Source organism: Anser cygnoides, chromosome 13, assembly GCF_040182565.1.
Source record: "Anser cygnoides isolate HZ-2024a breed goose chromosome 13, Taihu_goose_T2T_genome, whole genome shotgun sequence".
Lineage (NCBI taxonomy): Eukaryota > Metazoa > Chordata > Aves > Anseriformes > Anatidae > Anser > Anser cygnoides.
Window position 1 is genome coordinate 13873390 of NC_089885.1, and position 26367 is coordinate 13899756.

The following is a 26367-nucleotide window of genomic DNA, read 5'->3' on the forward strand; positions in this document are numbered from 1 at the left end:
CTTCCTCGTCACCACTGGTTGACCTCTTGTCTTTGCGCAGACTCAGTTGCTCCCTGGCTCTTGTCCATCCGCAGGACCAGCTTCTGCCAGTTTCTTAAGATAGGCTCACACTCTTACCAAGGGACTAACCTTGGTAGGGGGCCCAAGGCTTCTTGCTTTAGTTAATTTGCACAATGCACAATAGTTAGCAAAGACATTAAGCAGCATCCACTAGTTTCACACTGTCAGCGCTCTCTATTTGCTAAGATTCTCCTAAATCCCTCTCTCAGTAGGATCAGTGGTGAGCTCTGGATGGAGATTTCCATAGAGGGAAGAAATAATGCTTAGGCCTTTAGAGTGAATCTAGTATATCCATCTTCCCTAGCTATCACCAAAGGAGAATTTACCCTCAGCACCGCCTTTTCTGACTAACCTTACTTCTACCGAGATCATGGCAATAGCAGCTGAGAGCTTCTTTGCTACCACAGCTCCTGCAGAAGGTTGCCCACCATGCCCATCCACCAGTGCCACGGAGCTTAACCTGCGAGCAGGCACAGAGGCTCTCCTCAGAACAGCTCACATGAGGAACCACAGACACACAGCTGCAAGTACAATTTGTTCTTCTAAATAAGATCTCTTCTGAGCAACCGCAGAGATGGAGACATGCACAAGGCTTTTCTGAGCCACAACCATTCCAGGCTAGCAAAAAGACCTACAGGCAGCTTTGGGTATGTTAGGAACGGGGGGTGAGAGAAGAAAGATTGGTTTTAGTAGAATTAGTAGAAAAGTAAGAAGCGTGCACAGAGCTCAGCGCCCTCCCTGGATGCCTCCTGTTGGATGCCCTGCGAAACACCCACCTGTAAAACATATCTGTGGCCAAGGGCAGCTCACAGATATCCCTGGCCACGCTAGCTGGAAGACTACAGCCTGTTTTTTATGAAAAAATAGAGCCTGTGACATTTGTTTTTTGCTGAAACATCTGTTTTTAGCTAAAAGGCATTTTTCTGTCTAGCTCTACAGAACTCTCAGAAATTGATTTTTTTTCCTGGATTCACAGATTTACACAGTGCCGCCGTTGCTCTTTTACACAGAAAATATTTACAAAGGTATCAAAATTAAGCCTGGGTCGGACTTTGGCAAGGAGGGAGGCATAAGGAAAGCAATTTTGTCCCTTACACACGGGTAGGAAAAGCTACCTTATTTCACTAATCAAAGAAATGTAGCAACTGGAAGATCAGCTCTGAAGTCAAGTAAGATGAATGGAAGCTGCAGCAGGGGCCATAAAAACACCAATAAAAAGTAAGTTGCCATAAGGGACATCCCTGGCTTAGCACCTCTCCAGCAAGGTAAGCATAATAAACTCAGTCCTAACATGGACATCAGTATTTTTTCAGGTGCAACCTAAATATCAAACCAGGGAGAAATGCAGGAGAAGCAGCACCCAAATTAAATTCCATCTGTTACGTAAATAATCTTGCTTGTTGATGGAATTAGTTGCACGATTTTGATCAACATCATCTGACCTTAAACAATGAAATTAACAGCCAAAAGCCAGTGCTCTCCCTTCCCCGGAGACCGCAGCAGTTTCTCTACAAAACCCCTTCTCAGACCCTCACAAAAGCAATTCCTTCAGAGGCTGTCTTGGCACCTGTCAGGGAGCATGTTTTATTTTACTTCGCACCAACATGAAAAGGCTCTAAATATTCACAAATTAAAATGATCACAAAACATGAGAGTGCTTATACGGCATTTCCACGTTCCCCGAGTCTGGCAACTGAGTGGCTGATTTACAAGCCGGCTGTCAATACAGAACAATAACACTTGCAAAGACACCAGAAGTGGCTTAGCACCGGAGAGCAAGGTGCCTTGCTGCACAGGACGCTCTGCAAAGTTGCTTTTTCCAAATCGGTTATCAGCAGTTCATGCTCACCACTGACCAGTGAGGGAAGCCAGCAGCTACTGAGCCAAAAGCCAGAAACTTTCCACCACTGCAAAACTGCAACTGGCACATCCCCAGAGCTGACGACCAGCCGTTTCCTCTGAGCATCTGCAACTGTGCACTTACTTGTGTCAACGCAAAGCAGGGTCCCACGGGCTCCGTGCACCCTAAATGTCAAAGGAGAGATTATCCTCACAGTTAATGTTCATCTAGGCCAGCACACAGTTACAACTCCCAGAGGAAGACTCCTGCTTGAAAGTGTGAAATGTTAATGCCTGCAGAGTGTGGATGGCAAATGCTTCAGCCTGAATGTAACCCCTATTAAAATGAAAACAGAATACCAAAAAGGTGTCCCGTGCACCCAGGGACATCTCTGCATCTTTCCTGAAAGAGGCAACCAAAATGAAAGCAAGAGAAAGTGCCAGCATATGACCTTACAGCTACCAATCATATCTGCCCAAGACCCTGCTCACGATGCAAGAACAGATGGTGTTTCTCTTTCCTAAAAGAAAATGCCCATGCAAAAACACTATCAAGAAGGGCAGATCTAGTATTAGGAGAAGCAGGGAACTGTCTTTCAAGTCAGCATTTTCAAGTTTGAAAAATCTAGCATTTTCTGAAAAGGAAACCTCTTAACTGCTGCCTTGCTATTGACCCCTCATCCTGGTGGCCCGCAGCAAGCCTGGGTAGTGCCCTCAGGGCAGCCACAAACACCCATAAAATATCCTGCTGCAGCAACACACCGCCAGCAGCAGATGAATGGTCCAGGTCTATCACTCTGCTCTGGAAAGCAAACAGCTTCCAAGTACAGCCTACAGCTCATTTCTCCTACCACGTCCACCACACAAGGGGCTGCACCAAGCCCATCCTCCTCCCAGCAAACTCACACCCAGCACGTGGTTTTGCTCAGACTCCCCAGCAGCCCGTTTCAGAGACCTCAGTCCCTGCTGTAGTGTTTTGTGCTTCCTTTGCCAACTGCTGCTGGGCAGCTTTCAGCAAGCCCTGCACAGTTCAGGTACGCTGACCTCTCTGGGTTCCCAGCTCCCTCCTCCCCAGCCTCCAGCTAGTGCTAACTAGCTCTGGGTTACTGAGCTGCTCTCTTCATCTTATTGAATTCTCCATCAACACTGCACTTACTAACACCCCTCAATCTACTGTGCTGCCTTGCTTGTTAAATTGCTATTAAGTGATTAAAACAAGATTCTTGCCTACTCCCCAGGCGCCACGTCAAAGACATGTTAAACTGCTTTTTAAAATTTTAATTATTTAGCTCTTGCAATCACATTACACAACCCTTATCATAATCATTCATTAACCTTTGGTTTTAAATAATTAGCAGGCCTCTACAACAGCAACAACATTACGTCTGAGTTTGTGAAGTATGTTAAGTGGCACAAAGGAAGACAGCATTGCCCAGTAACTAAACTGGATGACAGAATGCAGAACGGGTTGGTACAAGACTCCTCGCTGCGTCTTACGCAGAAGGACTACACAACTGGCAGAAAAGCAGTCAATGAGACTGCAGAGACACTTCCAGCCCACTGCCACAAGGCAGCTGGATGATGCCTCTGCCAGAAGTCAGAAGGAAAACACCTCCCCTTACTGCCTGCAGGGTTGTGCGAGCCAGAGGCTGCATGCTGCACAAAGGTATGGACCACGTCCTCAGCTCGTGAAGCCAGCTTCAAAGTCAGTCACACAACAGATTACACCTTCATCTGCCAGAGAGCAAACACTTCAACTCCGGGCTAAAGGAACAGATCCTTTACTGTGAAAGCACTCAAGCAGGAACAAAACACATTCCCCTTATGGAGATGAAAGCTACCTACAAAAGCAACCTGGTTATGAGCAAGAGCAGTGGTGCACAAATAAAACTACATTTCCATTTTCTTGCAGTTGTAGCGACTAACTGCATCTCAGCTGAACCAGTGCAAACCTTCTACATGCAGAGGACCTCTCAGCAGAACCACAGTCATCAAAGCTGCCGGATGTATTCAATCGCACCTATACATGCCATTAATATGCATGTACTGGTCAGCAACCAGTACAGTCCCTGTTACTGTACCCCTACTACAGTCAGTGAATGTCTACTGTCATTTCCTCCTCCGAGGAAGAAGCAGAGAAAGTAAAACTTACGGACTGACTCGTGCAACAGCAAGCACTGAAAAAAGAAGTCGGATGGCTGAGAACAGATGTAGTCCCCAACTGCTCTCCTTTAACTCCTACAGCTGGGCAACAGTGACGTAAAAAGTGCACATGCTGTAAGGTCCTGGGCAGGAAACCATTCCAGCACAGCATTCTCTGCATGCTTTTAGACTGAAGAACAACAAACACAATATAATAAATACACAAAACCACACAGATGTGCCCAAGACAACTAATATTTCCTGTAAAAAAATTTCCTGTAAAAGAAAATTCAGCCCAATAGAACAGTCATCCCTATGCTACAAGGGTTTAAAAACTTTATTCAAAACCTAACATAATACGCTGCAAGACAGTACCGTAATATATAAGAAATGCAATTATGTAGTAAGGACAAGGCAACTGCATTTTGAAGGAGCAACTATGATTCAGCCTAAAATGTCATTGTTAGGAGGAAAACAAACAAACCATGAACACTTCATTTTATGCTATCAAGCATTTTGAAGTATTTGGGCGAGCACCACTGTACTAAGAAACGGGCCGCTCACTTTCCCCACATAATTTAACAGGCAGCCAGAAACATTAGAAAGACAAAAAGGGAGTTTTTATATTCTGATCATTTAAATTTTATCTATATTAATAATCAAAAGCATCATAAGCAGTGAAAGAACTGTGTCAGATAACCATTTAATGACATGTATCCTTTTAAGTACTCCTTATATCGTTAGAAACAAGGGAAAATTTAATAGAATACTAATGGCCAAGCAAGCTCCAGGTATTCCCTTTCTCAGTTCATGTCATCAGCCCATGTTCTGGTTCCATTTCTTCTTGAAGAAAGTTTGAAGAAATAGAAATTTGAATATACTTGCTGAATAATTAATCTTCTCCCATGCTCTACGTCTGAAAGGCTACCAGAAACATGGGCAATGCTACTTATTTCTAGGCAAATTTTCCTTCCCTCCTTCTTTGCCAAAATGTCAGAACAAGAGCTCTTCATTCACTTAACAGTGTGCCCATTTCTCTGCATCCCTTTGGTCTGTACCCAAATGCTGCCGCTCCGTTTACACTCGGATTGCAAACCCCAGAGAGAGAGAGATTGAGAGCGAGAGAAAGAGAACCAGATGCAACAGCACCACTTCTGTTTATGTTTGCACTCTGACTGGGTGCAAACACTTGAATGTGTATTTATAACCCAGTGCTATGTCACTGTCATTAGCACTAGGTGCTGGTTGCCCACCTGAGATTTCAGCAGGAACCTACATCACCTTCTCCTCAACTTTAAACAGAAGCTCCTTGATGAGCTCTTCCTTTACAAGCGCAGAAAGAAAGCCAACATTGAGAAGGTCAGAAAGGACCAACAGGACTGCCCTCTGGTATTTCACCTCCCCTTGTATTTTTATTTTTTTAAATAAACTAGATCTCCAAAAGCATTTAAGAAGTGCACAAAGCCCATCTGTTTTTCCCCTGCCTGTAACTCTTGCATGCAAGGAGCAGTATATGCTTTGCCGTACCAGGTGCATTTGAGCATTAAGGAGTGGAGAAACAGAATACTGCTGAAGAGCAAAGACAGTCATAGTCCATTAACTGTAATTACAGGAAAGACTAATTTATGAAGCAGATAAACTTAGGTATATAAATTGCTCTATAGAATAAGTGCACAGAAGGTAATGCTTTCTGAAGAGTTTACATCGTTCCCTGATAATCAACGCTTAATTAGATCTTTTTACCTTAATGCAGATTTTCTCTCTTTAATGTTACTGTTGTCCTTTTACCACCTCATCTGTTCCCCCAACATCAGTGGCTTTGTCCTCTGACAAAAGCCCACCATAACAGACGAAGTGCCAAGGTAATTAATTTTTCAGTAAAAGCCAAGTTGTTGTTTTCTCTAAAACATTTTACACTTCACAAAACGTCAGAAATGTCAGAGTACATAAGCAGAAACAGGATCAGAGATCTGCTTCCCTATTAATACCGCATGACCTCTTCAACCATCTCACTCCGGGAGAGGAAGACCGGGCGCTCCACGGAGAGCAAAGGAGGCAGCAAGCATGGCCAAGGAGGCAAGGGAGGACAGTGAGCAAGGTGGCGCCAACTGCTACATGAAGTATTAGCAACTGGCAGGTCATAAAAGAAAACATTGAAAAATAGCAGAGAAGCAAGTCCTTCTGCCTGGGAAGCTGGCTCTTCAGGAAAAAGGGGGCGCACAGCCCAGAGGTCAGCAGGGAAGCAAGACTTGACCTCAGTCCCCACCCAGTCTTATATTCCTCCTCCAAATCTTGGTGCATGCAGTGGTGGCAACCTAAAATTTTAATTATCTGTGAAATGAGGATGGAGGAACAGCGTTGCACATTGGCACTACCTGTATCACAGAGGGATCCTTCAGGATCCTCCCTTCAGTGCCCAAGACAAAGCAGAAGGGTCACCTTCAGAATAACACGTAGGACTCGTTTCCTGTCCATTTTTACCCTTGAGCTTAGCTGCTGCTGTTTTACTGCAACCTCAGCTCCAATACTTGCACAAACACTCCTCTTGGAGCCTTCAAATATATCACAATGAGTTATGTGCGCTTTCAGACCTCTACAAAAAACACTTATGTGCAGGGAAGAGGAGATATATCTCTGCTTTCCCAGGACAGTCCTTGCAGAAAGGCTCAGAAACAACAGGCTTTGGCCTCAGGAAGACACCAACCCCACTTTCACAAGAGTTTTACAGCACTAAAGATCTAAGAGCTCGGGTCACCACCTGACTTCATCATTCTGTGTAGCTAATGGCTGGTTTTAGTACCAAAACCTGGCATTAACACAGCACATAAGCTCCTCAGTATTCAGTCTCTCCATCCCAACCCAGGGTAACTCAAAAGCATAGTTTTGGTACAACTTAAAGCTTGCACCTGCTGCCAGTGGCTCTTCCACTATTGCCCAGTGAACCACGATCAGCAATATTACAGATTTGGGCAACGTTTCACCCACAAGACAGTGGCATTGGGCTCAACTCAGGCTATTGCAGCATCCTCCCTGCAGCTCCTGAGACCTGACACAGGCTCAGCTCTTGTTACACATGGAATCACATCATTCTTTTCCTTTTCTTTCTTGTTCCATTTCTTTCCCTCTCCTCCAAACACATTAAGTAGCTTGGAATATTTTGGGCAAATTCATAGTGTTTAGAGTCAAGTCCTTGAACAGGTGATCTCTTTACTATAAAACCAAGTTCTCTGGCTGGATTAGTCCCCAAAGAGTTTAAAAACTAGTATGGAAATGCCTTCCACGCAACAATATCCACATATGCTTTAATTTGCTTAGCAATGCTGCAGGAGTCAGTGTAACATGAATAAAAAGGCATAACAGTTTATAGAAACAGATCTAAAATTTGCATTATGAGTTTGCATCAGCAAACAAGTAATAAATTTAGACTTTTGAAAGATTTGTTTTTGAGCGAGATTTGTTACATTTGTCTGTTACCCAGACTGATTACAGGAAGGCAAACAGCTATACGGACACCTGAGAAGGTTTGCATGAACACAGTAGATATTGCTTACACAGATCTAGCTGTTGGGAACCGACATGTTCCTAACATTATATATACAGAGGATAAAAAGCCATCCAACATTCTGCAAGCAAATTTACTTTAACTACAGCTTTTGAGTCTCCTCCAAATCTCTGAATTAATGATCACACTACAGAATAGCGCAATAGCTTTCCGCAACAGACATTTAGATTAAATATTATAACTGATCATAGGCAGAGCTGGTAGCCCTGCATATTACAGTTGCCTAATGCTTCTGATCTTTAGACCCTGTTTCTACTTACCTATAATTTTTCCAAGCTCTAACCACAGCAACTTTGTACAACTTGTCTGCCTCAGGCAAATTTTAATTTCAGCCGAAATGGTTCAGCTGCTTCCAAGAACAAGGCAGAGAAGATTTCTTTTCTTTTGCCCACAGTACAAAATCCTGGTGACCTTTTCTTTAAATAGCTGAAGCATTTCCCAAGCTTAGAAACCAAACTTGAATTTTGACAGGATTTTATGAGAGTTTAAACATGAACTTTTCTGTCATAGTTTAGGGGGTATGGTTGAGGTTGTTTTTTTTCCCCCTGTATCTCAAACAAATGTATCTAGATCCAATTCACTTGTGCTTTGAGGGGAGTGTGAAAGAAAGTCTGAAATTATTATTGTTTTCAACTTTGAAATCTCCTGCTTTTTAAAAGAGAGCCTGGATTTTTGTGCATTACTATTCCTTTTTGGTAACTTAAGAAAAGTTGAAGTATTTGGAAGTTGGGCACAGCTCCTCCAGATCCTTGCCTTGCCAGCTCCAGAAGTTGAAAGGTTTGGACCGCACAAAGCCAGCATGAGAGAAGGAAGCTGTACCCAGAGCCAAGACCGACATCTTGAATACGTATCGCTACATGGTGGTTAATGCAGTGTCTTTACTAGGCTCTTTCGGAATTTCAGTTTTTCCATCTGTGGAGCAAACATACTGCTACTCAGTGTTGAACATCATGAAACAGCACAAAACTAAAGGAAAATATTCATACACAATTGAAAATTTAAAGAATTCTGTCCTTCAGCATTATTCGAAAATATTAAGAGCAAGGCATCAAACAGCGAGGAGAAAAAGCGACTCATTAACGGGCAATGTTTGTTCAGTGCCCTTACACAAGGGAAGAAAGCTTGTGGAAAAACACACATTATCCTATAATTAAAGGCTGTATTCTAAAGCACAGGACAGAAATAAATTGAGGTTGCACAGATTGCTTGGTTTGCTCACAACCTTCATAAACTTTTTCAACCTCAATCAAGTTCTTCTGATGTAGTTTTCTGAACGCAATTTTGCGATCTAGCTGTTGGTGTGAGACGAATCTAGGAGGATCAATGTGCATCTGAAGAGGTTACTTTCTGCCAGCTCTGTAACTTCAAGATGCGTTTCAGGATCAAATATTTACTTACCAGTGAGTCTAATTATTTTTCATGCTTATGCCAGTGAAGCATCACAAGGCAGAGAAATAAATGGCTTTCAACCTCTCACCAATTCAAAGACTACCTTCTCATCTGTTGTGAAGCATTTGCTTTCATTTAATACTAGCAATGCAATGCACTTTGCAGTGCATCTTCAAGGTAAGAATCTATGCAACCTAGTAAAAATAATCTTATACTGTCCGTTAGTTCAAGAAGTAGATTCTGAACCACATCCCTTAGAAAGCGAACCCTTTCCCCAAAATGTCAAATGCACTGCTTCTTCTTCGCTGCTAGCAGAACATGACATACAGGGTTACTAATATCATTTTCAGGCCATTATCTAAACAAACAGCCTACAAACAAGACAAGAGGGGAAAAAAGCAGCTTGCTTATCACCCCCAGCTTTAAAGCTGCTGCAAATCCCAGCTCACAAGTGCCACCTCTCCGCAAACATCTGGGCCTCCTTGCCCTTCTGAAAAGCAGACGAGGAAAGCTACTCTGTATGGAAACATACCTTTAACCTTTACAGCTCATTCCCAAGGACAATGAAGGCTACATGAGCACAAGTACTCTACAAAGCAGACCTTCCCCCTCTCTCAAGACTACCCATTTAAATGCAGGCACTTCTTAATTTATTACAACGCCGTATCACACGACTTGCAATAAGCGCATGACCTCCTGGTCACTGCATTATGTGCTCTCCCCCGGGTGCCAGTCAGTGCATGAGGGATACATCTCAGCACCATTTTAGGTTCCGGCCCCAGCGAGGAGCTGCCATAGGAATGCGGCACAGCTGGGCAGATGTGAGCCTACAAAAAAGCAGGGTTCCTGGGCTGTTCATATATGCACCAAAGGCCTGCAAAGCCCCGCAGCGTTCAGTCACCAGCACGTACCACAGCAACACCCCTCCAGCCTGGAGGCCAGCTGTCCTCATCCTGTTGTTCCCCTGGTTTCTACAGCCCAACACAGCCACCAAGCAGCCATACCACCGTTCTGCAGGACCACAGGCAAGTACGACCATCCTGTCCCCTAAACTCACCTCGGATCAGCTCACTGTCTGATCCTGGGGACAGCCATCATTCACTCCCACAAGTATTGTTCATTTTAAACACAGCATCCACGGCAGTGGTTTTGGTTCATCACCATGCTCTTCACAGGACACTCAGCAGAAGGCCACCACCCAGCACTGGGCTCTTGCTGGCCTCTTAGAGGAAAAAGAGATAGCACACATCCTCAACATTTCCTACTGATGCACTAATAGTGGGAGCCAACTCCTCCTTACAACAAACAATTATAAAAGGTATCATGCAAGAGATTTAGTATTTTCCTGGTCATTTGTTTCTTTAGATAAAAAAAAAAGTTTTTTAAGTATTTTCTACATAAGAAAATGCTCAACTGCAGGACCGTTCACAAGCTGTATGTCCTAGCCCCTCTTCTATGGAGCTGAGGGAAGCAACGCATTACACCACAAATAAAAATCCTGCTCAGGCCATCGCAAAGACCTCCATCTAGTTCTCACTAAGTACATAATAATTCCCAAAGGTTTCATAAGAAGGTCAATCCCAGCTGTGCAGCCGGACATCAGAGACCGAGCACTCCCTTGACAAACAATGGCATAAATAATCTTAAAAGCCTCATCCAGAAGGAAGCTGAGCACCTAAATTAGCCAGTGAAGAATCTGATGGCAGAAATGGTAATTCTTACCCTGCCATGATCTGTGCTGGCATAGTGTTTTCTTCCATTTGTAGTAGTATTTGGAATTTATGAGGCAATATTTAAGAACAGTTGATAGACCACCATCACAGGAGACTGAGGCAGACTGAAATAATCTTATAATTAAAGGGCAGTAAAAGGATGCATGTCATTTCTATAATTCCTCAGAAATTCAGTAGCAATTTGATTTTATTTTTTTATGAGATAGATTCACGAGAATGTGTTGACCTGATTGGCTTAAACTAAAAGGAAAGGAAAGAATGTGAAAACTAATCTCCTCACTTGGATTACTAGGTCTATTTGATTTCCTTTCCCTAAAAAAAGGAACATCATTTTTCATTACAATCATAATAGGAATTTGACCAATACAAATATGCTATATTACTACAATCTATTACTCACCAATTCCTTCAAAAAAAAGTAAATTCCAAAGCCATGAGTTGTAATCCTAGATGGAGCCTTACTGTTCTCTACTGCTTTTAAAATTGCTTTTTTATGACACTCAATCATAGATTTTCTGACTTAAAGTTAACAAATTTGGGAAGAGCTAATCAGCAACAGAATTCATTTACAATTGATCCACACTGCTGTTTGTTTTCCCTCCGAGATGAGGTTTGGTTTTTTAATCTTCACTTTCTACCCAGACTTGTGATTTTACCCCCCCCCCCCCAAGCACAAATTTGGATCTTTTTTTCCATTTTTTTTTTTTTGTTGTTTTGTTTTTAATATTAAATATGCAGTGCTTCTTACATTTCACCTGTCAGAAAAGATGCATTGATTCACAGGTGCATCTTCATGGAAACGCATTTGCTTTCACATGGCAGTTGTCACTCATCCTCTGTGCAGCACCAACTGCCACACACAAGCCCAGCTGTCCAGCTCACAGCACAATGCTCACCCACCATTGTTACATGGCGAAAATATGCCCAAACCAGCATCACACCAAAAACATGCAGAGAATGCAAGCTGGTGTGCAAACTGCTGCAGCTACAGACTCGGTCTAACCATTGCTAGATCCAGAACAAGAAGTTATTTAGATCAATGCATAACTATATCCTCAACTATTTTCCTGTGCTTTTTTAGCATAAGATTTGAGCATGCCAAGACACTGCCATCCTGCCAACATCAATTCTAGGCACTATAGCTGTGGGGGGAAGAGTAAGGACAAAAAAGGGAAGGGAAAGAAAAAGCCATTTCACCATACTGTTCACTGATCTCTGTTTGTTGTAGTTTTGAACCGATCTACAGCGCAAAACAGCTGAAAACACTTTGGGCATGCTGCAACCAGCTCCTTAATTCATAGTGGAGCAACTGGAATTGATTTTTACTCCAGTCTTCAATCCATACAATGACATCAGCACATAGGTAGCACAGAAGCTGCTATCAGCTGCAGTGTCATTAAGATTTTTGCATCAAGATTGTGAGGGAAAAAAACTGTTAGGCCTATGCTTATCAGAAAGCTAGAAGGGTTTCATCTTCTTACTGGCTTTAAGAAAAAAAAAAAAAAAGCCTACCACAAAGAACACAACAGACCTAGACAGTAACTATTACATTGCTGTTTTCTGCAGGGAGGATGCACCAGTGAGGGCTGTGGAGACAAAGCCCTCCCTAATAACAGGGTCCCAGCATAGCTTTAGGGATCCAGTCTTTTGGCAGGAAGATCAAACTCCGCTTCAGAGCAAAGAAAGAACTTGCACCTTGGCTCTTCTTGTTTGTGCCCATCAGTTAAGAAAGCCATCAACCCTGGGAAGCTGTCATGTCAAACTGTAAGGATGTCACCTAGCTGCACTATCAGAGACCCCATCGCCATGCTGCAACGATGCACAGGTGAGCACACGGACTGTTACCGAGCTCAGCCAACACCAAAGCAGAGATGCACTCGCAGAACAGAGCTGCAGCAGGGCTGCCTGTGACCCCACAACAGCAGGGAAAGGCTCAGCACCTGCCCGGACCACAGCCATGCTGAAAGCCTCCAGCAAACTGATCGCATACACCAAATGCAGCTGCTGGTCACCAGCGCGGGAGATAACGCTGTTCCTGCTGCTGCCACGCAACGCCACTCTCCCCCTCGCCTTGCTGTAAGACCCAGCCCTGCTGCAGGGAAACAGAGGTTTAAGGGTGTCCTGGAAGCCATATAAGCCTTGGTCAGTGTTTAGGAAGTACGGGAGCCACACAGAGACCACAGCTGAGTTCCCAGAAACCCTGAAACATTCAGCCATGACAAAGATTCCCAGGTTCCCAACAGCTTGTGTAAACAAGTTTACAGAAAGGGGAGCTGCAGTGTGCCTTTAGCAGCCTAAAAATGAAGAATTTCAGCCCTGTTAGGCAAGCCTTTTCCTACACATACACCCCAGGGCTTTCTCCCAGTCAGAACATTCCCAGCCCTGTTGGTACAACCAGGCTTCCTTGAGGTCACAGCTGACTTGTGTGGGAATCTGCCCAAACCCTCTACATAGTTAAAAAAATATGAATAATGAAAAAAATGGGGCTGGAGACTCTTACTCTTCCAGCAACTCCAAGATGCAGTATTTTTAGAGGGAGACGAGAGACAGGCCCCCTCCTGCTGCGCACCGAAATTTCTACCAAACAAAACTCAATGCACAAACAATGTGGTCATCCCCAACACCCACAGATCTGAGGCTGAAATTTCATTTTAAGAGGAAAACAAGAAGTTTTAAACACAGCTCAGATCACCACACTTGCCAGGCAATCATACTGCTCAGGCTCGTATCTCTCAAATGCTACCTAAGTAGTCACCCTTGCTGTATGAATCTGTAAAGCTTCCACTCCAGAGAAAAGCAGAGCTCTTGGTGGAGCAGGAAAAGGACCACCACAGGGACAACACCTCTCCGAGGCACACCAAGTATCCACCAGCACCCCATAAAACAACAGAAGATCCAGGAAGCTGCCAAAACAAAACCTACCTCGGAAAGAAACAACGTCCGTGCAGCGAGCAACAAGGTCACCCAGGGCAATGGTGCTGCACCACACAGTACAGACACCTCCACTCCGAGTGTAACTGGAAGGAAGGGGGTTTCTAGGTAACATCTGCCCCAGACACACTGGTCTGAACTGGATGCAAAGCCAGGGATACCTCTGCTGTTCATGCTAGATGTGCCTGCTTCATTTTCTAATGAGCAGAGCTTACTATGAGTCTGTCATACTCTTTTTTTGCTGCTCTTTGATATTGGGAAGAGTACAGAAAGGTATGCCTCTTCTGTACTGAAGGAATAAAGCCAATTTCAAACTATTAGAGTCGAGTAGAGCAAGATCAGACTAAAACACTCCTGTGATTTCAGAACTTCTGAAGGTAAAGTCCAGAGCTTGAAAACTGGATTGTCTGTGCCTCCAGTGCATCCAAAAATTACACAGGCTTCTCCAGTCCAAATAACCCAGGGGACACTGCTGGCTACATACACTCATGTAGAAAGCTCTCATCTGCCCCATTTGAACAGTCTGCTGGTTTTCTTTTTTTAAAAAAAAAAAAAAACACACAGATTAATATACTTTCATAGTAAAATGAAAGATTATAAATCGCTAAAATTGATTTCACATCAGTGGTAAAGTCAAAGTGAGTAACACACCTGAGGTGACCCACTTTGCTAGAGGGAACGTGAAACCGCAGCGTATTGACAGTTTAATTGGCTCAGCAAGAGTTCATTTCCCTCAGATGAAATGCGCCATTGGCCGTTTTATCATTATATCTTATTGCTCCGTTAAAAGTAAAGTAGATGACAATCTAGCAAAACGTTCTCTTTACAGAGACAGTCCCCTGCCTTTATTGCTGGGTGCAGGCTTCTTCCCCCCTTCCATCCCCAGAGTTTGCATTTTAAATGCTTTGTGCAGCGAGAACACCTCTATTTATGCCTTCAGGCCAAGACATGGAAGATACCAGTGTGCCCATTTCTGTACTGGAATTACCAAGGGGAATAGATGACAATGGCACCAAGCAGCCCTACAAATACCACGTTCAAGGGTAACACAGCGCTTGAAGACGTAATTTGACTACTTCATATCATTAGGAAGCATTTTGAGAATGCTAGTACTTGAACTGTCAGGAGAACTCCCAGCTCAAAGCGTAATTAGAGAAGACAGCCCACCTTGTAGAAGCAGAGGGCTCAAAGGAACACACGAGCCCTCTCCGGTTATCTCACAACTCACGCTCCTCCAGGGTGGCACAGACAGAGGATCACGTTTTGCAGCAGATGAGACAGGGTAGCACTACAGCACTGCGCAGCGCAGAAGCACATGAGAGAAGGGATACAGATGCAGAGTTGCGGGGGACACTGCAGGGACCTGGCAGCCAAGGCCACGCTTCCCCTGCAAAGATCCCGGCCAGATGCCTCCTTATGCCTTGGCAAGGGTCCCCTCCTCGAGGGCAGGTTTCCTGACACACTGCAGTTTGTCATAAGAGCACAGCATCAACCCCAAAGCACAGGTTTGATTTAGGAAAGGAAAAAAAAAAAAAAAATCACAAATTCCCTACAGTTGTACACTTTGCAAGAGGGCCAGATCTCCTATGGAAGCAGAGCACCACAAACAAGAGGATCTGCCCACCCAAGGAGCAGCCCCAAGGTGGGCAATGCCTCCCCTCCATCAGAAGAAGATGAGCACCATCCCCTTACACAGCAGAAAAGCAGCAGCGGGGCTGGCAGAGGACAGTTCCCCAGCAGCAGAATAAAGGCCCACAGGTATCCAGGAATTCCCACAAAAACCCTATATTGGGGACCCCCAAGCCCAGACACCGAGTGCCAAGAATTACTAAAGCAGCACGTAGGCAGCTATCAAGAGCCCCCGTTAACCTCCAAGCCTCATTTCACTGACGAGAGGAAGAGTGTCAGCAGTATTTAATTGCAGGGGAATTAAAGAGAGGCAGGACATGGGAAAGGTATCTCATACCACATGCAACTGCCCAGGTCCTCCACGGGCTGCACCCTTCCAGTCACATCTCAGGCTCCAACACCAACTAGCTCCTCATGGGAGCAGCCCCCACCCAGCACACCCAGAGCCAGCAAGCTGTGCACCAATGCCATGGTGGTATTTAACTCCAGATAGCGAGAGGAAAAAAAAAAAAAAAAAAAAGCAAAAACAAGCATCTCTCAAAATCTCCCTTCCCGGTACTGTGTGCTGTCATGCAATACTTCCAAACCCATGGTTTATGCGGCTCAGGAGGGCAGTTTCATGCCCTAACTCCTGGATGATGGATTTTACAATTTGTTAAAGAAACTCATCAATCCTCAGCAGTCATTTTTAATGCCCAGAGCCTCCACAAACTTCTGCATTTTGCTGATCCCCTAATTTCAAATCATTTGAAACTGCTGTTACTATTACTGCTCTGCTCCTAAAGCTAAGCATTATAGCACACTTCAGACTTCTAGCTTTGTATGCTAGTGTAATAAACAGATTAACTGTGATTTATGAACAATAAGTTCTGGTTATTTGAAAGGAAACATTACCTCCATAGACCAATACTGACAGCTGGAGATCTCATTATGCAGACAGCTCTTTCCTCTTTCCACCTACCTGTAATCATCGGTTTAGAACACAGTTATCAACCAGGGAAACATATCACCATAGTTTTCCACTACAAACTTTGGGCTTCCAAAGCATCTGGCAGGAACCGCTGCCAATGGCACAATATTGTCCTGAACTGACCCAGTGAGACTACTTCTATTTTAAATGAACGTTAACAAATTTTTTTTAAAACACTGCACAACAAATCAAGAGATTTTTCAAAGAGTAGAAACGCTACGGTGGAGATGCAAAGCAGGATGCATCGAGACTTCAGTTTGCAGAGGACTGAACAGGAACAGGAATTATCGTGTGGTACAGAGATCTGTTTGTAATGCTTATTGACTCAAAGTCCAATTACAGTTTTAATATTCTCTCACAAAGATGAATTGATTCAAGTCCACTCTAAAATGTCAGCTTACTATTTTACAGGCCCACAAGCAAAAGTTAGCATTTTCACGTGCACTTTTCACAACACACCTGCAGCTATTGAGCTGACCACCCACTAACATCACATTTGACTAAGAATCTTTTTTTACTTTTATTAAACTATTCCAAATAAGACAAAAGCTCTGCTGAGCAGCAGTGGTACCAGTGGATCTTTCCAGGCGATTAACGTGCAATAGCTCCCACCACATAGCCGGTCTCTTCTCACCTAATTGATGCTGCACGCATCCTGGATTTACAAGTACAAGGCATAATTAGTAAAGATAAAAGTTGCTATATACTTAAACCTCTTTAATAGAAGAAAAGAAATCTCAGCTCCCTCACCTTGACTCTAAAGTAGTAACAGCAGCTTGTGAAAAATGAAAAGCCTTGAAGGATTCGGAATAAGAAACTTGGAGAGACAATCGCTGATCTTTTATCTTCCAGACTTCAAGCAGAATCAAGTTCTTCAAAGAAAACCCAATAAAGCCCAGACATTTTCATCATAACAGAATAAATAATTCAGTCATACTTTAGAGAACTCCGACATTAGGATTGGCTATTTGATATATTTGTGGTTTAGGTGCCTCTAAACTGATTAAAGATAACCTGATAGAAGCTTGCAATGTCAGAATTGCCTTCATTCCTGACAGATATGAATGGATAGTGTAAATAACTATAAATAACCAAAATGGCTGCATTTATGCCTAATGGAGAATTTACAGCCTTCAGAGCTGCCTGGTAGGACTAAGAATTACAGCTCTGCCTTTATCCTCCTGCAGCACAAGAGGGGAGATGAATCGAAGTCCTCCTCACACCAGCTGCTCTGCCAGAACCACTGAGGGCTCAGCTCCAGAGGAGGGAAAAAAAAAAAAAAAGGATTCTCCTATGAATAAGAGAATACCATACAAATACCGGAAGGTTTACCCATAGTTATTTGAGCAGTTTTCCTAGAAACTACTCTGAAACAGGCATCCCAAAAGCCCCTCAAATCTCCGTAGCCCCTGCAAGCTCTCCTTGGGTATCCAATAGAGCTCTGTTTGGATTCCAGCTCCCATTTTCAGAGGGTTACATACCATCATCTTTGATAGGGAACAGAGCAAGTCTGAAGACTGCAAGCTTTCACCAAGGGGGATTCAACCGCAGTATCCTGGCTAATTTCCAGCCCAGGTAATTACACCCCCACGACCCCAGGTTCCCCGGCAGCCCACACACTGCCCCAGCAGCTCTGCAGCCCCACGGCACGGAGCTGGGAGCTGCCACGTGCTGCCCCACAGGAGCTATTTCAAAAGGGGGTGGAAGCAAGCCCTGCACCCACACAAGCAGCAGGAAGGCTAGATTCAGAGTCAGAAACAGGCATGCATATGGGGTATGCCAGGATTTACACCACTGCTACCCCGCTGGCTCCAGCAACCTCACGATCACCGTAAGGAGACGGCAGAGCATGCACCAACACGCTCTGACAACCCAGAGTTTGCACCATGCAGACAGGCCCCTCCAGTATCTGACTAGCACCAACAGAAGAGGCTGCAGAAGGACAACATGAGATCCTGCTGGTAGCTTATTTAAGCAATCGTTTAAAATAACGAAAGCAACGTTCCCCATGAGCACGCTGCATTACTCCCACGGAAGCAGTCCCTAGAAATAGGAGCGCTAACTGCTGTGTGTCACGCTTACTGGATGGGGGAGATTACCTGCAAGTCCTACACAAAGCAATGGGTGCAGACGCTCCTCTTCCCCAGGGAGTCCTTCTGTGCTTAATAGCGCTGCAGTCTCTACCTTCTTCAAAAAGTACTTTTTCCCTTGGACAAAGAGCTAGCAGGAGTATATTAAGAAGGCTGCATTTGAGCAGCTGATATAGCTTTAATTTTCTGTTAACTATAGTGCAATAGCGTCAATACGCAGGATGAGAATTCAAGTGACCACTCGAAAGAAAATTCCCAAACTTAGAAAGTCAGTAGTATTTAGGGCTTTTTTTTGTCATTTTAATCATAAAATGGTGGCAGAGCCATAAATCCCTCCTCACTGAAAAGCCAAGATCTGAAGTCAGAGGATGTGGGAGAAAAGAATATTGTGGCACGGCTCTCGCTGTTTGCCACAGCAAGTTTGTAGCATTGACTCCCTAATTAGTCGGGATGAGAACCCCGGAGCAACACTAAATGTCACTTTCAGAAAGTGATAAGAGCAAGTTCTGAGCTGATGCAGTTCAGCTGTAGCTGCCATCAGCTGAGACCCTGAGCTGGGAAGCATGCACACATGCAAAGAGCAGCATGGTAACACTGCATGAAAGCGAGAAAAAAACCTGCCCGCAGAGAAATCCTAGAGTAAGACTTAACTGCAGTCAAGGCAGCTACAATCAATTTTAACACTGTCAAACTCAGCAAGTTTCCAAAGGATTAAATCACTACGTAAATCATCTTCATAATTTTAAAAAATGCCTGTAAGATAAGACCAGGCGCTAATTGTACCATTTAAATTTAGTGAAGGAAAGGTTTTTTGTTGGGATTTTTTCCTTCTTAACTGCAATAAAGAGGAAGCCCAAGGGTCTAAAACTAATAATCTAATAAACTTTGCTAAGTGAACATTGTAACAGATAGGCCTGGATGAGATTTTCAGTAAATGCCAGACAATTTCCCTTGATCTTTATCAACAGAGATGCAGCTCTAGCTCCAGCAGGAAGAAATTAAATTTAGTGCAAAATAATAACATCTGGGTGAGATTTTGTTTGTCAGACTAGCAGTCCCTTTAGATACTAGGCTAAAAATATTAAAAGGAACTCTGAAGGGTTTTACGTTTGTGTTTTTAATATGAGTGGCTGGGATAGGTTTCCATACCAACATATTACTCTGCTCTAGATAGCGGTGCCATTACCCATCCTGGGCGCAGGACGATCCCCCCGCAGACGCTGGGGTCCGACGCTCCACAAGACACGCCAAGAGCTTTCTCCCTGCCAGAGCACAGCCGGGAGAGGTGGCACGGCTTTGAGCTATCCCATTCTTTGGGATGCATCCCAAGTCCTGAAGTCACAGGACAGGCACGGGTCTGTCCCAAACGTCAAGCAGAGCCACCACCTGGGAGCGAGACGCACAGGAGATGCTTGAGGGCCCTAGGGGCTCACAAATGCCTCTTTCCTGATTGCTCCAGCATCCCCCCCCATTGCTGAAAATGGTCCTGCACAGCCCAAGACATCATGCAACCCGTGCTGGGCAAGTACAAAAGGATGTTTTCTAACCTGCAACCTGGTGTTCTTGACACCCACCTTGGCAAAGTGGGAGAAAGCAAAGAGCACATGGGCAGAAGTCTCCTGTCACCTCCTGCCGCATTGCCAGGTCCCTTAGCAACCTCCTAAGACCCATCCAATGCCATGAGCAGTGCCACGAAACATGAAATGTGACTGCCATACGTTGGGCCCAAAATATTTCTAAAGCTGAAACAGCCTCTGGCACAGCTGTCAAAGTACAAACAAGCAGCAAAAGATTCACCTGTAAAAAAAGAAAGCATTCTACAGACTTCAAGCCTCTACATTTAAAAGACAAAAGTACTCAATTGTAAGAGCCTAATGAATTGTCCCTTTCCAAATCCAAGATATTTGATACGATGTAATTGAAGTGAGCACAAGGGTTACAGTTAAAAATTCTTCTTCTACAATGGAATTACAAAATGTATTTTTATTAGTCATGATCTTCTTATTAGCAGAAGCGGTCAGAAATTCTTCAATTAAATGCTTTTTCCCCAACCCCACCAAAAAGAATGGCAATTCAGCAAAACAAGGCTTTTCAGATTAACATCAGCTCCAAAGCCCCTGCACAGGAACAGGGCTTTCATGGCCAGGAATCACAGTAAATAATAATAAAAATCAGAGCAAGGGATTCAACTCTCTTAAAACGAAGCAGAAGGTGCAGAGCAACAGCACAACCTATGTAACACAGAGTATCATTCTTATACAAAAATTGCAGTGTATGTCAAATGGTAGGGGAGGAGGTAGAGGCTTTCTATTCCAGACAACTTACTCCCTATTTCTGAAACTAGTCTACATTTCCAGTGCCTAGGAAACCAATCTCTCATTAGTTTTACCCCATTCTGTTTAGCAGAATTGAAATTTAATAGCCATTGCATTAAAAAGAACTGAAAAAAAAAATGCTGTTACCTCCTCAGCAATTTATTTGATCTTATGTTGAAAGAGACACAACACAACAGACTGCACCAGTCAGTTGTGGACCAGAACAGAGCTTTGCCATGATCCCACAGACTTCAACAGGCTTCGGGTCTTGCTGTTAGTGAGGTATGAATAAAAATAAGTCAGACTATCCTACAAAAATATCAGCATGAAGGAAAAAACGGTTGATTGCTTGTGCCTTTTTTTAAATATAGGCAAAAATGCCATTAATATAGAGTGATGGAATCCCAATAGGAGAGCACTCAACAAACAAGCAATCATTTTACTGCACATTAACCATGGGTGGAATAAGTTTTGCTTGTGTGAAGGCCATAAAAATGATTACAGATTTAAGTAATACAAACTGGCGTGTATCCAGAATAGAAAATATTTGTTAAAGGTCAGTTTTGCTAAAAAGACAATACATCACCTTATTGTTAGGACAGGAGAGGTGCTACTATATAACATGGCATGAGGTTACCAAGTGCTTAAACAGCCCACGTCAAACACAACAAACCATACTTGTGAACATGGCAATCTCTTCCCCTTCACATGAAATAACCAACTTTTTTTTTTTTTTGTCACAGAGACCAATTAAAAAATACACAAAGTTTAGATGCTTACCAGGCGTTACACTGGGGTTACAACCAGACGACATTACTGCAACATGGTAGAATCTGCAACTGCCAGAATCCCGCAAGATGGTACTTGTGCAGATTGTTTCATTCTTGTAGAAGCGTGTTTCCATTTATTTTTAAGGTTGCACATGAAGTGGCTTGGTCTTTAGTTTTACACTTGCTGTTTCAACTACAGGAATATTTAGGACAAGCTCTGTGGAGCTGCCATACACCAAAAAACAGGTGTATTATTTATTGATAAACACAAGCTCTTTCATGTGCAGCAATGCCCACGCCACAGCTTTGTCTTTTCAGAGGGGAAGAGGGTGGGTATACCTACACGGGACAGACCTCCAACAGCACTGCCACTGCCCCCCTACAGCAGCCCCTAGCAGAGAGAGAACCCAAACATCTCTCTCACGGTGAAAGCACTCCAAAACCACACTGCGAGTGGTGTTACCTCTGCCTGGAGGATGTGGCTCGGGATACAGGACAGAGGAAACAGGCAGCGTGCACAAACCTTGGGAAAGGTGGAAGAAGAGCACAGGACATGCTCCCAATAAGTCAGTGGACTGCAACCAAGAGCAAAGCCTTTCACAGGCAGTAGCTTTGGCTCTGGGCTAGTGCTCAGCCACGTGCCTGGGGATCCAAGCAGGCACAGGCAAGAAGGGCACTGGAACAAACCTCATGCAGCACATAACCAAAATACAAATCTGTCTTTCCTTATAAGATGAGAAAAGCAAATCATTCCTGAAGATGAGGAAGAGATTTATTTTTTTTTTTTTTACATATAAGTATGCATAATATATATACGAAAAATAAAAGTGAAGGGAAGACTTTCAGCCACGTGGGCTTCTGATTGCCAAGTGCTCAGGAAGAGGAGCAGAACTGCCTTCTCCTTCTGCGTGTCTGGACCACCCCCCAGCACTCACCTTGGAAGATGGCAGCATTCTGGATGATAAGGAATTTCAGCTCCATGCTGGCAGACTGCAGGAGCTGCTCCATGTTCAGACGGGCCGCTGCCTGGTACTTCTCTTCCATCTTCCTCGAGCAGCACGTGGAGCCCTTTGGGATACATACTTGCAGGTCTGATCCTAGGGACACAAACAGGAGTAGAGAACTTGCATGAGGAGGTAGAATTGCTGCGAGCACGGAGGAAACCTACTCCATGCATTGGTATCACTGCAATTACTGTTTGGGCAAATGGATGACATTTCTGGAATTTGTCCTGAGCAAGCAGCTCAGCCAAAGGAAAGGACTGATAAGGGAGAGCCAGGATTGCTGAGCAATAGCCCCCGAGAGCTCGTTGCACACGCATGCCAACGCGATGCTTGCTTTAACTCCCATGCACTCCATCCACAGATGTGCTGGTGCTGAGCCGGGCGATACAGAGCATCACCCTGCTGCCTCCCATGTGCCCGGTAGTGCATTTGGTAAGGAGCTGCAGGCAGCCAGAAGAGATGGTGTGGTAGATGGAAAAATGGACCAGGGTTTGAAGCTGTGGATTACAACGAATAGAGCAACACATGTAGCCCAACATACAGGCTGTGCTTGTAATTTGCACAGAGACTTTAAACAACTAGCTTAAGACAAGTAACTGTATTATTTCCCTGTGATCTCCACCCTTTTGCATGCACAGCGCTGCTAGTAACAATAGGGAGCCACAAGAATAATGATTTGCTTTGCTTTTTTTAGTAGAGACTTTTAAGGTGTATGCAGCTGAGTCCTCTCACCAGTTCCAATCCTTCCTCCATTGCAGAAGGCAAAGCCCAAGGCTCACCGCTTCACTTTTCCCAGTCCCAGTGCAGAGGGACAGACCCCGAGGCAGACGCTGAGCCCTGCAACAGGCAGACGTGCAACTGCACGGCCATATGGGCAGCTCCTCTGTCCAGCAACCAGCACTGAACAAGAGCAAGAGGACCTTCGCTTGCTCTTGCATCTCAAGCTGTGCTTCAAAGTACTGGTCAGCAGTGTTAACCCTTGGTTTTTGACATTCCCAAAAGCCTTCCCAAAGCTGTCACTCCTGGAGGCAGGAAGAAAGATTAGCTTACATTTCAGGAAGAGTTGCTGCCTAATAGGTCATAAATAACATCTAGGGAAAAAAAAAAAATCATCCTTTTGGTTCAGACACCAAGAGAAGGTGAAGCAGGTGAGCTGTAAGAGCAGCAACAAAAAGTCACATTCTCAATCAACTTTCGGTAGTAAACTGTGGTCCTGCAAACACAAACAGGGCAGCAAGCACATACCAGAGCAAATAGCCCTCATTGTGCAAAACGCATTTAATTTGATGATGCTATTATAAAGCCAGACAGTAAGCTACAACACCATTAAAACACCAAGACACAACTATCTAGGGCCAGATAGCAGCAAGAACCTTTCATTTCACAGTCATTGCCACCTAAATTGTAGCATGCTCCAGGCATATCAGAGCAGCTCCCTGTTAGGCTCAGCACTGCCCAAAAATGGGGTTAGGAAACCATCCCCAAACCAAGTGACAGACAGCCCAGATGGGGCCGAATGCTCCATGCACGCCTCAGCTCTTGGTCTGTCCTCCCCATTGCTACAGACTTTCTTCCTTAATAGAAGGCAGTTGAGCAAGTTCAGCAATTTACATCTTTGCTCTGGGAGGATTATGCATCCTTCCAGGTTTCCTTCTCCTTCCTACCTTAAGAGTCTTTTACCACATTCTCTCTAATTACTATAAAGTGTCAAAAGTCACTTTTCTAAGTGTACTTTAGAAGAACAGAATTAATATTAATGTCAGTTCAATCGTGTACCTCCTGAAGAAGTCATGCACAGTGCCAAGGGAAAACCAGCTGTCAGGGCTCACAGCAGAAACCCTCCCCCCTCTAGCCCCCATTCCTTCCTGTAACACAGTCTAGTGGAGGGGGGAGGAAAAAAAAAAAAAAGGAAAAAACACATGAAACTCTTCATCTGGAACATGCATTTCACATGTGGAAAGGAGCTTACAAGGACCAACACAAGTCCTGCAGCTGCTGCAAAACAGTGCATGGCAAAGGGGCCGAAGGATGCTGTAACCACACTGGGAGCCTCAACACCATCCCTACCACTGCCTCAGTCACCCCTTCTGCAAAATGGGGCACACAGCATGAATGTCTTGATAAAGCCCTTGCACAGAGACAGTGCTGCAGACATCCAGAGACCAAGTCTCATCGGTTTGAGCTAACCTGCTCAAAAGGAGCATGGTGACAGGTATTTCCCACACCGAAAAAATAGCAGAGCCCATAAAATCATGTGGCAGCAAGACACTGCATTAATGAAAGAAGTGGTTATATAACAGCAAGTTAAAGAGGTATTTTAAAACCAAATCTGAGTTAATTTACACCGCAAAAAGGCTTAGCATGGTTCCTTTAACACTACAATACAGCCATGAATTTCTTGTTAATATGAAGCTTATTTCCTCCTACATTCATTATATTAGGACACATTTCAAATTTTTTTAAAAAAAAAGCTTTCCATGATTAATGGAAATACCAATATAGAAAATCAGAGTTGGCAATTAAGAGATCTGTGCAAGCGAGAGCCAGGGATAGGAAGCAGCAAGGTCACCTACTCATCACCCATCCTTCTTTTTAGCAATTAAGCCAATTTCTCCCCTTAAATGGATTTTTATTTCTGTGAAGTAAGTAAAGAGACAGACACATGCTGTAGCAGAGCAATCACGGAGGAGGAGGAAAGAGCCCAGGAATTAACTCTGACAGCTTAAAACGTTTTACAGAGATAGCCAACTAACACCGCTGACCAGAAACGTCACAGTAAAAGCAACAGGTCAATACAGGCAGGACAGGCTCTTATTAGCCATGAGGGACAAGGCCCCTTTTGGTGCAAAGCACTGCTACAGAAGGCCCGAGAAGGGGGGCCAGGCTCCATCCACCACCTGTTTCTGTATACGGCTTTCCCAGACACAGAGCAGGCCAACAGCCCTGTTTGTGAGTCCCAACAGCAAGGATGGGAATCTCTGACGCCCGGGAGCCACCCGCACAGCCTCTGACCCCAGCCGAGACGTCAGCGAAACGGGCACGGTGCTTTTTGACCTCAGGTAAGCTTGGGTTTCATTCGTGCCGCTGCTTGGGGGAGCCTTTTCCGCCCTCGTGCTGCTGCAGCAGCACCACCCAAGAGCCCCAGGCCCCAGGCCCCACATCCCACCCGTGGGAGCTGCGAGACCCCGCACGCCCCTGACACACAGCGCCGGGGCCCACGTGGAGCCTCCGACGCCTGGAAGCTCGCTGCAAGCTCGAGAATCAGACTCTGGGATGAATTAAACTGCCCCACGTTTCTGGCTCCGTAAAGGTGATGGAAAAGATCCTGCGAGTCATCAAATCCTACCCCTGCCTCCCAATCCACCCCCTCCAGCACTTTATCTAACTCAAGCACCTCCCGTGATAGCTCTGACTTGCGATAGCTAAGCCCATTCCACTGCTTAATGGCCCTTACTGTTAAGATTGTTTTTATCTCCCAACCTACACACACCCCTTTTTCTGTAAGTTTCAAGCCATTACACCTCGTAATTCCAGACTCAGCCCTTGCAAATGACCTCCTCTGTTTGCTATAGATCATTACAATTTCATTTTTGGAAAGAAAACGCCTCACGAGTTACTCCAACACTTTAACAAACCGCATTTGGACGCCCACATGCCAGTCTTCGCAAGCCCAGGGACACTGCTGCAACGCTACGCCCAGGAGCCTCTGAAATACAGCTGCCGTGGGTGAGAAGAGCAGGATGCGGCCCCTTCCACGAGCACAGCACAGACACAAGGCACTGTTACGGCACCGTACCATTTATGCCATCTTGGGGAGCAGCAGTGTAAGTGCTCCGGTAATTTTGCGTACGTTCCTAGCTGCCAGAACTAATCTCGCCACCGCGGCGGTCATTTCGGGAGCACCCCGAATCTTCCCCCCTCCTTCTGGGGCAG

At 44.5% G+C, this 26367-nt stretch overlaps 1 protein-coding gene across 2 annotated transcripts in view; it reads right to left on the bottom strand.

Moving 5' to 3' along the window:
- The window catches only part of GPC3 (glypican 3), a 148065-nt gene that overhangs the window by 117259 nt on the left and 4439 nt on the right, over positions 1 to 26367 (bottom strand). For both annotated transcript variants that reach the window (XM_067004976.1, XM_067004977.1), the window contains exon 2: positions 22366 to 22527. In XM_067004976.1, coding sequence (XP_066861077.1) covers positions 22366 to 22527 — 162 coding nt within the window. The remainder of the gene's footprint in view (positions 1 to 22365; positions 22528 to 26367) is intronic.